General features: G+C 46.0%; 1 protein-coding gene across 5 annotated transcripts in view; it reads left to right on the forward strand.

The window, feature by feature from the left end:
- The first annotated feature begins 1,214 nt into the window (after positions 1-1,214).
- The window catches only part of ATXN2 (ataxin 2), a 107,001-nt gene continuing 95,651 nt past the window's right edge, over positions 1,215-12,564 (forward strand). For 2 of the 5 annotated variants that reach the window (XM_089676790.1, XM_089676806.1), the window contains exon 1: positions 1,215-1,760. In XM_089676790.1, coding sequence (XP_089532916.1) covers positions 1,663-1,760 — 98 coding nt within the window. In that variant the 5' untranslated portion in view covers positions 1,215-1,662. The remainder of the gene's footprint in view (positions 1,761-12,564) is intronic. The other 3 variants (XM_089676784.1, XM_089676799.1, XM_089676813.1) reach the window with 2 other exon arrangements.

Consider the following 12,564-nt stretch of genomic DNA (forward strand, 5'->3'; position numbering starts at 1 on the left):
TAGGACATGTTGTATACAGTACTTACTGTCCCCCCCCCCCCCCGAGTCCCCCCGCTGCGGTGGAAAGGGTGTCTCCTCTCAGCGGAGGAGAGTGGACCTCTCCTGTACCTGTCCCCTCGGCGGTGGTGCCGCAGAAGCCGAAAGTTGTAAACCGGAACTCGGCTTCACAATGAGGCTTGGAGCGCAGGTGCAGTCGTTCCATGCTTCATCTGTGCTCGCTACAAAGGAATTTCTCCTCGCATTTGGCGAGCGGCTTTTTCAAGCCCTGCTGTAGGCTAGTGGGTAAACACAAAAAGTTGCGTTTTTGGTTCTATAGACTGCAATGAAGTGCTGCAGAAAAGCATGTAGTGCACTTTTGATGTGTTTTGCATTTCAATCTGCCTAGTAAGAAGGAAAATAAAACGCATGTGCAAAAATGCAAAACACACTGCAAAAAGCACAGTAAAAACGCATCAAACGCTAACTGTATGGGTGTAAACCTAGCCTAAGTAAATAAACCCGTGTCTCCATGCAGTTTGCATGCGCCTGAAAGGGTTTCCTTCCACAGTCCAGACATGCTGGTGGGCTAATGGGCTCCTGAGTGAAAGTGGCCCTTGTATGTGCGATAGGAGCCTTAGATTGTAAGCTGTTGTCCTAGGAACCCATGTGCACTATGTAAGGCACTGTGTATGTGGTCAGTGCTATAGAAGTAGTGGCAGGCTCAGGGGCAGACTAACCATTTGAAAACTCGGGCACTGCCTGAGGGCCCGGGGTCAGTAAGGGGCCCCATGAGATGCCCCTGGTACCTTTTTCATAGGGTTTTTTGAGTTTGGGCAAGGACACAGGGGCCCCATAATCCCCTATTGCCCAGGGGCCACATGAGTGGTACGTCCGCCCCTGGTCAGGCTAGAACTAGGAGTGCTCCCAGGCATACAGTACAGAATGTATTTATATACCCATGGTGCTCTGCGTCAATATCCAGCATGATGAAGAGTCAGCAGTCCCTCGCACTGCGTGTAAACAGCGCCTTGTATCTGTCGGTGTACAGACAGTCCATGTGCCCCGAGCAGCCTGTACACACATAGCGCGCACACACTGCTCGCTCCCTTCCCCGCACCGCTTCCACTTCACAGCAGTAGCAGCACAGACCGGCTCACGTGCTGCCAGTCTACTCTCCGCCTCCCTCCGCTCAGGTATCCTTCCGACTTCCCGTAAATAGTCCCTACCCTGACACCTCCCCTTTCACCTACACTTGTTCCATCGGTCTCTCCGGCCCTCAGTTTCGGTCAGAAGTGTCACGGACGGATTTTATAGTCGTCTTCTGCGGTTCTTCTGGGCGCTCAGCTCTCGGACTCGGTGTCGGCGGATATAGTAACGGCGTCTGGCCCCGTATTCCTCCGCGGGCCCGTTCTCCTCCTCAGACTGTTTTGGTCTTGCTCGCCTGTGGCAACGGTGGAGGCTTCTCCCCTGGCTCCGCTCTTACCTCACAGCAGCCGGCGAGGCCTCCAGCCACAGCCCCTAGCCTCACGTATTCGCTAGGCCTCGAGTGTATTGTGCTCACACAGACTGCCATCCTAACCCGGAGGAAGACGAAGAGGGCAAGCCGCCACCGCTCTCCGCTCTGTCTATCGGGCTTGTCAGCAGCTGCCGCCGACTCCGCTGGTGGTTTATGGGACCGTCATCATGTCCATGAAGCAGAGCGGTAATAACAGGAAGCCCGGCGGAGGGAGTAGTGTGCCGGCACCCGGAGGAGGAGGAGGTGGCAGGCAGAACATGGGCAGGTGGGTGAGGAGCTCTGCCAGGCTATTATTATTACTAAAGGGCGTTGCGGGTGTGGGAGGCGGAGGGTCGGGGCACTAGGCCGCGGGGCTCTCTGCAGGCCTCACCTTCATCCCAGGCCCAGCGGGGAGGACGAGGCCTCGGGCTGTCCCTGCGCCGACCTGTCAGGCCATCCGGCCTGAGCGCACTGCAAGGGACAGTCCCACACACCAGGCCCTAGAGGCCACTCACTTTATCGGGTCACCCTCTGTACACTGATCGGGTCACCTCCTGATCGGGTGACCCGTGTCATGCTGTAGATGGGGTCGTGTTCATATATTTGGTGTGACGGACGGGTGAGATCGGGCACGGTGTCCCGAAAAGGCAGTGTCCGCCCTATGATCGCAGCCTGTTTGCTGCAAGTGCTGGGTGCCCGGCCGGGCTGTCAGTGGAGCAGTGCGGTGTAAATGCCGGCCGATCCCCGGGGTGTGTGCGCCTGGTGACATTGGTGTGTGATGCCGGGCTGTAGTGGTGGGGTGTGCATGTCACAGTAAAGGACGGCCAGGCCCGGGGTAGGACATGGGTTGTAGTCATGTGGAGGAGGAGGGGGGGGGGGAGCTGCTGCTGGGATGGTTTCATGCCGCACATGTGACAGCGGAGTGTGGCGGCGCTGTACGGGTTAATCCGCAGTGCTCACCAATGGCAGACAGGGCGGTTTTGCCGGCTGCGCATTATTCTAGGTGTTGCTTCCTGAACCCCTCCAATCCCAGCCCCCCTTCCCCGGTAATATTGCCTGTATTCTGCATCTGTCTAACGGGGCTCCGCTGACATCCAATAGTGCGGCGTGTCCCCAGTACTGTCCTACACCCGGCCGGGGGCTGTGGCACCTTGTAGCCGGGCCGTCCTGGATCTGCCGCAGCCTGCAGTGGAGGTAGGGGGTCCCCGCCAACGTCTGATCTGTGTAAGGATCCTGTCATTGGTCTTCTATCATCACTGACCTGTCACACTGGTAGAGACTGAAACATGGCACACAGGTCTCCGTGTGTCTGCAGGTCGCATCACTACTATGGGCCACACTGTGGAGGTGTACAGCAAACCTCTGTACCTGTCATCAGTGTGTATGTATGTGTGTGTATGTATGTCAGGAGCAGACTGACCATTTGGAAACTTGGGCACTGCCTGGGGTCAGTAGGGGGTCCCATGAGATGCCCCTGGTACCTTTTTTTTTTCAATAGGCTTTTTTGAGTTTGGGCAAGGACACAGGGGCCCCATGATCACCAATTGCCCGGGGGCCCATGAGTTGTCAGTCCGCCCCTGATATATATATTATTTGTGCAGCGTGTGTGTGTTTTATATAGTGGTGTTCCATTCTCTAGATGTAAGCTCCCCATTGTCCGTATTGTGTGACAGGTATCAGTCTGGTTGCAGCATGTGGTCCTGTTTCTGATGCGTATGAGTCGCAGGAAATAGTTTATTCCATAAAATCGAAACCTGTGTTTTTATATGCCAATTTTTGTTTATCGTGTGACCGTGTCAGGTGGTCGTGTTTTTTTTTTTTTTTTTTTTTTTTTTTTTTTCCCTGTTACACAGTTTGTGTGAAAGGGATTTAAAGGTATGATACTTTTACTTTTCAGGGGAAAAAGTAATAAATGCGCACAATTTGGCACAAAATAATGTGCATTTTTTAAATTTATTCCTACAGGAGACTGCAAAACATTGCACCCACAATCAGTGGATCACACAGGTGCAGCTTCAGGCTCCTGCAGACAAGTCATCCAGCTTTCTGCTTGAACCTCTGTACAGACTTTTTGTTAAGCTGGAGGAAGTGTGAATGGGTTAGGACACTCATCAGTACACTCTTAGGCCATTGAGAGCTACAAGCTGTCTGTCACACTTGCAGATGGGACTCGTAGTTTATTCATTTACAGATTCCTGTAACTTTGAATGTGACAGCGGCTGCAGGAAAGAAAAACTCCCACTCACTGTCATGGAGAAGGGGGTACTCCTGAAAATGATTGATGCCTGGATGCAATAATGACCTTCCAGTTAAAATAATTTCAAAAATCACTGAACCCGGAACATGGTTATAGATTGCTTCATGTGTATTACAGGTCTGTGAGCCATCATATTCAAGCCTGAGACGGCCAAAAAGCCAGTATTTTCATAGAAAGGCCAGAAGCGGTAGTCTTAAAGCCAAACGCTCAGGAATTCAGCCAGTCTGTAAAATGTGTTGCCATACTTAAAGGATACGTTCATCAACACGCCATTCACAACACTGCCCCTAACTACCTCACCGACCTGATTCCCAAGTACCACCCTACCCGTACCCTTCGCTCTTCACAGGACCTCCTTCTATCTTGCTCCCTGGTCTCCTCCTCACACGCACGTCTGCAAGACTTCTCCAGGTCCTCCCCCATCCTCTGGAACTCACTACCCCAATCCATCAGGCTGTCACCTTCCCTCCTCACCTTCAGGCGCTCCCTGAAAACCCACCTCTTCAGGGAAGCCTACCCCACCCTCACCTAACTGCTGCTCTCCTTCATTCCTCCTACCACTCCATCCCCCACAGCCACTTCCTCCTGTACCACTACCCCCTCCCTCCTAGATTGTAAGCTCAAAAGAGTAGGGCCCTATAACCCCTCGTGTGCTGTTTGTAGTTGCTGTAATGTTTCATGTATTGTCCCCCCCTCTATTGTACAGCGCTGAGCAAACCCTTTGGCGCTATATAAACTCAATGTAATGTAATGGAAGGCGTTAACATCCAGCTGAAACATGTTCCATTACCTGCCCCGCTGGGTTCCTCTCCTCGGCACCTGTTGTCGCACTTAAAATGAGTACAGCTGTGCAGGGCTCTCACATTCATTCATGGAGATCTGTGAATGAATATCCTGCATGTCCCATCTGCCACTGCAGGAGATGGCTTGCAGTTCTCATTGGACCTCAAGTGTGCTGATCAGCGGCCTAATGCTTTGCAGACAACAGCAGGAAAAATAATAAATGCACTTTGTTTTTTTTTTCTGCAAAATTCTGTGCATTTAATTTTTTCCCTTCAAAAGTGAACTTAGCCTTAGGTCCAACAAAGTGAATGCTAGTGAAATTTTTATGGTTCTCTTTTAGTACAGCCACACTCTCGGCGCTCTGACAGGAGTGTCACTACATTCTTGCACACAGCATCTCTGGTCACCCTTCCTCCCTGCTGCCCGTTCACAGCAGCCTTTTTATTTTGTCAGTAAGTTCATATAACACAAAGCAATCTGTGATTGGGCAGAAGGAAGGGAATGGTGGGCACAGAGACTGCATTAGGTTCTTCAGCTGCTGGAGCAGAAACCAGCGGGTCCAGGTATAGCAATGTTTCTAGCGCTCTGTAAAAATAGAAAAATGTAAATGAATAAAGAGATGAGTCCACAAGGTGGTCTTTGTTAGACCTAACTCTAGTAATCCAGAACACCTGAAGTTTAGATGTGGCAAGTTTTTACATAGATTCATTGGTCCAGCTTAGACTAATGTACAGTTGTGCTCAAAAGTTTGCATACCGTGGCAGAAAGTGTGACATTTTGGCATTGATATTGAAAATATGACCGATCATGCCAAAAAATTCTCTTTTATTGAAGGATGACGATCATATGAAGCCATTTATTATCGAATAGTTGTTTGGCTCCTTTTTAAATCATAATGATAACAGAAATCGCCATGATCAAAAGTTTACATCCCCTGGAATGTTTGGCCTTGGTAGAGACACAAAAGGTGACACACACGGGTTAAAATGCCAATTAGAGGTTAATGTCCCACATCTGCGGTTTTTTAAATTGCAATTAGTGTCAGTGTATAAATAGTCATTGAGTTTGTTAGCTCTTACGTGGAAGCACTGACTAGGCTAAATACTGAGCCATGGCGATCAGAAAAGAACTGTCAAAAGTCTTGCGTAACAAGGTAATGGAACTTTATAAAGATGCAAAAGGATAACAAAAGATGTCAAAATCCTTGAATATGCCAATCAGAACTCTTAAATCCCCTATTAGGAAGTGGAAAGTTCAGGGATCTCTTGATGCCAAGGTCAGGCAGACCAAGAAAGATGGGTTTCTCTTTGTATCCCAATTCTACTGGCAGTTGTGGCTGCAATCTTTCTTGGTCTACCTGTACTTGGCTTGGTGTCAAGAGGTCCCTGGAATTTCTACTTCTTAGTGGAAGTGATGACTGACATATTCAAGGCTTTGGACATCTTTTTATGTCCTTTTCCATCTTTATAAAGTTCCATTACCTTGCTACGCAGTACGTTTTAACAGTTCTTTTCTGATCCCCATGGCTCAGTTTCTAGCCTAGTCAGTTCTTCCACAGTAAGAGCTAACAAATTCCTTGACTATTTATACACTGACACTAATTGAAATTTAAAAAGCCACAGATGTGGGACATTAACCTCTAATTGGCATTTTAACCCGTGTGTCACCTTGTGTGTCTGTACCAAGGCCAAACATTCCAGGGTATGTAAACTTTTGATCCGGGCCATTTTGGTGATTTCTGTTGTTATGATTTAAAAAAGAGCCAAACAACTATTTGATAATAAATGGCTTCATATGATCATCATCCTTCAATAAAAGCATTTTTTGGCATGATCAGTCATATTTTCAATTTCAATGCCAAAATTCACAATTTCTGCCAGGGTATGCAAACGTTTGAGCACAACTGTATGTATGCATATACCATACCTGAGGGATCCCCCTGAAAGCTGCAAATCACTGTAGAAGCCAAGACTTTTACAGCGATCACCACTAGCTTCCAGGTTCTGTCTCGAATAGCTTGCCTGCTGCTTATTCAACACTGAAGGTCGATTACTTGGCATAATCACTATTTAGGGAACACTTTGCATTTCAACAGTGAATGCAAGGCATTCTCTGATTGGACAAGGTGGGTATCATGATTTTGCCACCCCACCTCTCCAACTTGTCCAATCAGAAATCTTTGCGATCATTGAGGAAATGCAGAATATTCCCTTCATGGCACTCATGTCGAATGAGCAACCTTTTGTGTTCACTAAGCAGCAGGGCAGCTTCTTGGCAAAAGACCCGGAAGCTAATGGAGACTACTACAGTGACTTCCAGCTACCTCTGGGTTCACACAGGCATGTTGCATACATACTTTTCTGTTGATCCAAAATGAAAACTGTAGAAAATCATCTTGCCTAAACCTGTAGTTTGCTTGTTCAGGGTAAAGCAATAGTTTTTATTTTAACTTCTTGGCGCCGGCGCCTCCTGGCCCTTTAGGAGTTTCAGAAGCCAGGAGGCGTGTGGGGTTTTAGGGTCATGTGACCACCGTGATTCGCCGTCACGATTGGAAAAGGTCCCGATCAAAAGGGGAGATCGGGACCTTTCCGGGAGTCGCGGACATAAGTGCTGGGAGCGCGCAGGGCGCGTGCTCTCAGCACATATGTATTTTCTAATTGCACGCAAATATGTGGCTTCTTGCGTGTGATCAGCGTCAAGGGGTTAATGTTAGTTCCACCAGAAGTCCATACTGATTTTCGTTTGCTAACATTTGGATCTGTTCAAATGCTGGGGGTGAACGAAAATACCCAGCATATCTTTGTAAGGGTGAGCATGTGACCCCCTTTGTTGTCTCTCTGTTCTGTGAGCCATGTGACCTTTTGTCCCAGAGCTGGTGACTGGCTGTTCAGACAACTAGCACTATATCATGGTGAGAGGGAGAGTACTCAACCCTGTGTAAGCTCTAAGTTGCAACTTGCAGCACATGCAGGTCTCCCACTTTCCCTTTTTGTTGGCCAAATTCACCTGCAGGAGAAAAGTGAAAGGATAGTGTGCACTTCAGGTGGGACCATCAATAAAATTAACCTGTTGCTGTGCCCAGTACTGGCAAAAAAACCCAGATTCAGTTAAATATCTTTCAGTATTGTAATATGTCTGTGGCCAGAGTTGGAATTTTTTTGTTCCATTGAAGGCTAAGTTCACCTTTTGTAACATGTTCCACCTGTATTTAGGGGAGATCTTCTCCCTGCACCCACTGTTGCAATTTTAAAACCGCACTGTCATGTTGGGTTCCTCCTACACAGCCACATCATTCATTCACAGAAATCTGGCTTGTAGCACTAAATGAACTAAGAGGGAGCTGGTGAGCATTCTCTGTGAGTGCTCTTGAATGCTCTAGAACTGACTGTAAGGAAGTAGGCAGTGATCAGAAGGCTTATAACCATTTATAAAAAAAAAATGTGGAAAGATATTATTGACCTCTTTTTGAGGAGACTAGTTACCTGGCTGTCTCTGGCCTCAGCATGGTTAATGACCTAGAATAAATATGCTGTAAGTCAAGTGTCTTGATCTGCATAGTTATGTGTCTGTGGTTCAAAAGATTAAAGTAGTTTGAGATATACGGAAGTTGGAAATGCGTGTGGGTTTATTTATTTTTTTTAAACTAAACACTTTTGGATAAAGTAAGGTAGGGTTAGGGTTAGCAACTCTAGATTTTGGCTTTAGATATATTGTATAGTAGACAGTCATCCTTCTTTGTAATTCAAAAACAAAAAAAAAGGTTTTATTGGATTTTTTAATAGTTGTGTAACAAGGTACAGAAGACTGAACACACAATCACATTGGAAGGCATAGGAAAACTAATGTACAGCAATCAAAATGGGTATTTTCCAACTGGCCCATGTAAATTTAAGAAAGGTATACAAGAACTCTTCACAGATTGAAAATGGGCTTAGAAATTATACAAGTCCAGTAACATAGGCACATTGATGGGGAAATGTGTTGCCATTGAAAAAATAGACCTCAAACGCTGTCAAAAAATAAAAGTCAGCAGCTACAAAAACTGTAGCTGCTGACTTTTAAAAAACAGCCACTTGCCTGACCCTCGGTCCTGTGGTGTGTCCCTGGCAGCCTGTTTCACCGGCCATCCTGTATTCCAGTAGGCCGGCATCTTCAGTGTGGGCACCCGGCTGTGATAGCTTGTGGCTTCACACCTGGGTACCCACTGCGCATGCGTGAGTAGTGCTGCGTTTCATGAATGGTCCTGTGGTCTTCTGTGACTTGTCACGTGTCCCAAAAGACTACAGGGAGGGAGGCAGGACACCTAGGCGATCGGACCAGAAGTGGGAGCTGGTAACTGTCAAATTTGGGTACCCCACCCTCAAAGGTGCCAATCCTTAATGGGGAGCAGTCCTTAAAGTGGAACTTCCCCTTTTGGGTGGAGCTCCGTTTTAAGGAAAGTGGAGGAGGAGGGGACCAAGGAGCCCAAATCCAGTAAGGGCATCTAAGGCCAAGGAAAAGGATGGTAAAGAAGGGCTGCCTAGTAGATTGAGCAGCCCAAGGAAAGGGGGGGGGGGAGAAGGGTGGAGAACATCCTGTGCGGTGGAATTTATTGTGCCACCCTAAGACGATTTTTAGACGGTCAGATCATAACAGGGTGTGGTTTAGGTCCACATAATCATAAGTGAGCCAGGGGTCCCATACCTTTTAAGAACTTGGAATGGGTGTCTGTGAAAATAGATGTGAACATCTCATGCACCGTAGTTCCCATAAGGTGCTGTTTAACCTGTTGTAGTCGACAGTACGCAAATATGTAGCCTCTCGGCGGCTGGACCTTGCCACCAAGCAACCTCATATTTGCGTACCAAGTGTAAACAAACGGGTCGAGATCATGCGTTCTACGCGGTTCCGGCATATATTTACAGGGGCCTCGTGGAAAGGTCCCCATCACTACTTGCGAGCGGGACTTTTCCGATCATGTAACCGCTATGACAGCCAATCACGGAGGTTCTATGAACATAAACCCTGCCTTCCAGTGTCGCAAACCCCTTAAAGGGCCGAGCGGCATCAAGGAGTTAACCTTCGCAAAGTTGAGGAGTGGTTGACTCAAGGCCTTAGCTATAGTCTGCCATGCTGCCAAGGAGACAAACTCCACCAGCTTTCTCTGGGCTTTAGTCAAGGATGGGTGGACTTGTGCAGCAAGGCTTCCCAGGGTTTGCGTGCTAATGTGATAAGCAGAACAGATCTAATCAGGGAGTAGACTTTGGTCCAAAAGCTTGGAGCAGCAGTTAAGAGCTTTCAGGTAGAACCACAAGGTGCAGAGGAGGGTGCCAGACTCCCTGCAGCCTTGGAAACAGGAGGGGAATGCCAATGAAACAAACTTGGCCACTCTCACCAGGGTCATATAGCAGCGGGAAAGTAGCTTTTAGGCATTCTCTTAAACAAAAATGTTCATAGAGCATTTAGAGTTCAGCCAAATTTAATTCCAGGAGGACTGACCCCAGGGCCTCTGTGAATGAGCCATAGAGATCCAACACCAAACCCTTTAACGATCGGTCCTTGCGGCATCTGTTTTCAAAAGGGGTTAGGTGCTTAGGGGATTTTGCTTGAAGTTTGCACAGAGTACATGTGGTGCTATATTTGGGTATAACAAAAGATTTCTATAGCAGGGATATGGCGATGGTCTCTTAAGTATTCAAACATTTTGATACCGTCCAGCGGCAGAAGCTCATAAATGTATCTGGTCCCTCTTGCCCTACACCATAGATGCAGTGAGTGTAACAAGATGCAGACTCTGGAAGTGTTGGACACGGCCAAAAAAATGTGCTTGTACACAGGGCATGTGTGATATGCCCGGTCTTGCTGCCCGGCTTCCAGGACATCCCGTCACAGTACTGCGCAAGTCAGCTCTGATTAATCAAAGAGGCATTGCCCAAAGAGAATTCTGACAGCTGGAGCAGTCTGGCAATGTTTATCAACATTGCTCAAAAGAAACTACGGAACTTCGATCTGAGGATGAAGTCGGCTCGGGCACACTGATCTGAATTTTTTTTTTTAATAGAGCTAAAAATATAAAAACCACACAGGTGATCAAATACCACAGAAGGAAAGCTCAATTCGTAGGGGAAAAAAAAAAGATGTAAATTTGATTTTGGTGCAGCGCTGCATGACCACGCAATCCCGCTATAAGTCGCTGATCTCCGCCATTACTAATAAAAATAAAAATCCCAGTGTATATACCGCCATTTGTAAACGCTATAATTTTCATGTAAACCAATTAATTTACACGTGTTTTTTTTTTTTTTCTTTTTCTCAGCAAAGACATACATTTTGGCCTAAACTTATGACAAAATTTTACTTTTAAAATGTTTTTACTGGACATGTTTAAAAAAAATTAAAACCGCACAGTGTTCTGTCCTAACGAGCCTCTCGGGGCCATACAGCGGCACGATCTATCATCGGCTGTGTCCACGTGACACAGCTGATGACATATCACTACATCGGCCTGTTGCCAGTGTCATGTGACTGCTGTAACCAATCGCAGCAGACCACATGTCAATTGTATACAATGGATGGCTTACTGTCATGGCATCCATTGTATACAATTATGTTAGCTGTGACTGGTCAAAGCAGTCACATGATACAGACAGGGCCAATCACAGCTTATCTGTATCATGTGATGAGCTTTGCCCAATCACAGATAATCACAGCAAAAGACTGAATGAATCAGTTTCATTCAGTAACAATGATTGCAAAAATCAATTAAATACATTGGTATTAGCAATCTTAATGTGTTAAAAAAAACAAATCCTGATCACTTGCCCAGAGTAGTTCAATGTTATGATGGTAACATTGTTTGCTTTGGTCACAGTGTGTTGGGGAAAAAAAAAGAAAAAATTAATGAAAAATTTGAAAAAAAATATACAAATTATAATTGTTTTCTTTTTTTTACGTACTGTCACCAGTCAGTGTCTCTGATCACCGCTACACACCAGTTATAAATTTCTACATTTTCCAAAAAATGTTAACAAAAAATTACAACCTCCAAAAAACTCACCATGCCTCTTACTAAATACCTTGAACTATTTTCCAAAAATGGGTGATTTTGGGGGTATTTTGTACTATCCTGGCATTTTCGGGCCTCAAGACATGAGATGGGCCGTCAGTACATCAGGATTGATCGGTTGTCAGATATATATACCTTGGTTTGTGGAGTCTCTAACTTTCCAACAGACTAAATATTACCTAACTAATTTGGGGTATTTTCACAAAGGAATTGTAGTAGAATACATTTTTACCTAAATTTAAGAAGAAATGTAATTTATTTGCAAAATTTTATAACCGAAACCAAGAAATGCGTGTTTTTTTCCAAGTTTCAGGTTTTGTTTTTGTTTTATTTAGCAAAAAATAAAAATAAAACTCAGTGGTGATTAAATACCAGTAAAAGAGCTCTATTTGTGTGAAAAAAATGATAAACATTTCATATGGGTACAGAGTTGCATGACCGCGAAATTGTCATTCAAAGTGCGACATTGCTGAAAGCTGAAGATTGGCCTGGGCAGGAAGGGGGTAAAAGTGCCCGGTATTGAAGTGGTTAAGGATTGCACAAAAAAATTTAAAAAATATTGTTGCAAGACAATATTCACAAAAAAGCCCTGCTCTGGTCCAGTAAAGTAATTAATAGGGTTGTATTAGGGTGGGTCTATGCTGCGGTGGCATTCAGAGGAGATTGTGGACCAGGGAGCAGTCCATAATCACCAGGTGCACCCAGTAGAAGTATGGAAGGAGACAAATGGAGCATTTTGTACGTAATCTGAATTGTGATCTGTGGCGGATTGCTTTGCAGAGAGCAGTTACACTGTGGCTTCCATGTGTTTGTGAAGCAATCCTGCCACCTCCTGTGCCACAACAAAAACTGTGAATGTGCCCCAACTGTAATCCAAACAAGCACAACAAGCTAAGGCCTTTCACATGGGCCTTAGTTTTTCATCTGTCTGTTTAGGGATGAAAAACGTCCCCCAATGTATTTCTATGGACTTGCGGATGTAAACAGATGAACCTTTTTCTTTTT

The sequence above is a fragment of the Staurois parvus genome, unplaced genomic scaffold (genome assembly GCF_062004578.1).
Source record: "Staurois parvus isolate SC_StPar_1 unplaced genomic scaffold, SC_StPar_1.0 ptg000014l, whole genome shotgun sequence".
Classification (NCBI taxonomy): Eukaryota; Metazoa; Chordata; class Amphibia; order Anura; family Ranidae; genus Staurois; species Staurois parvus.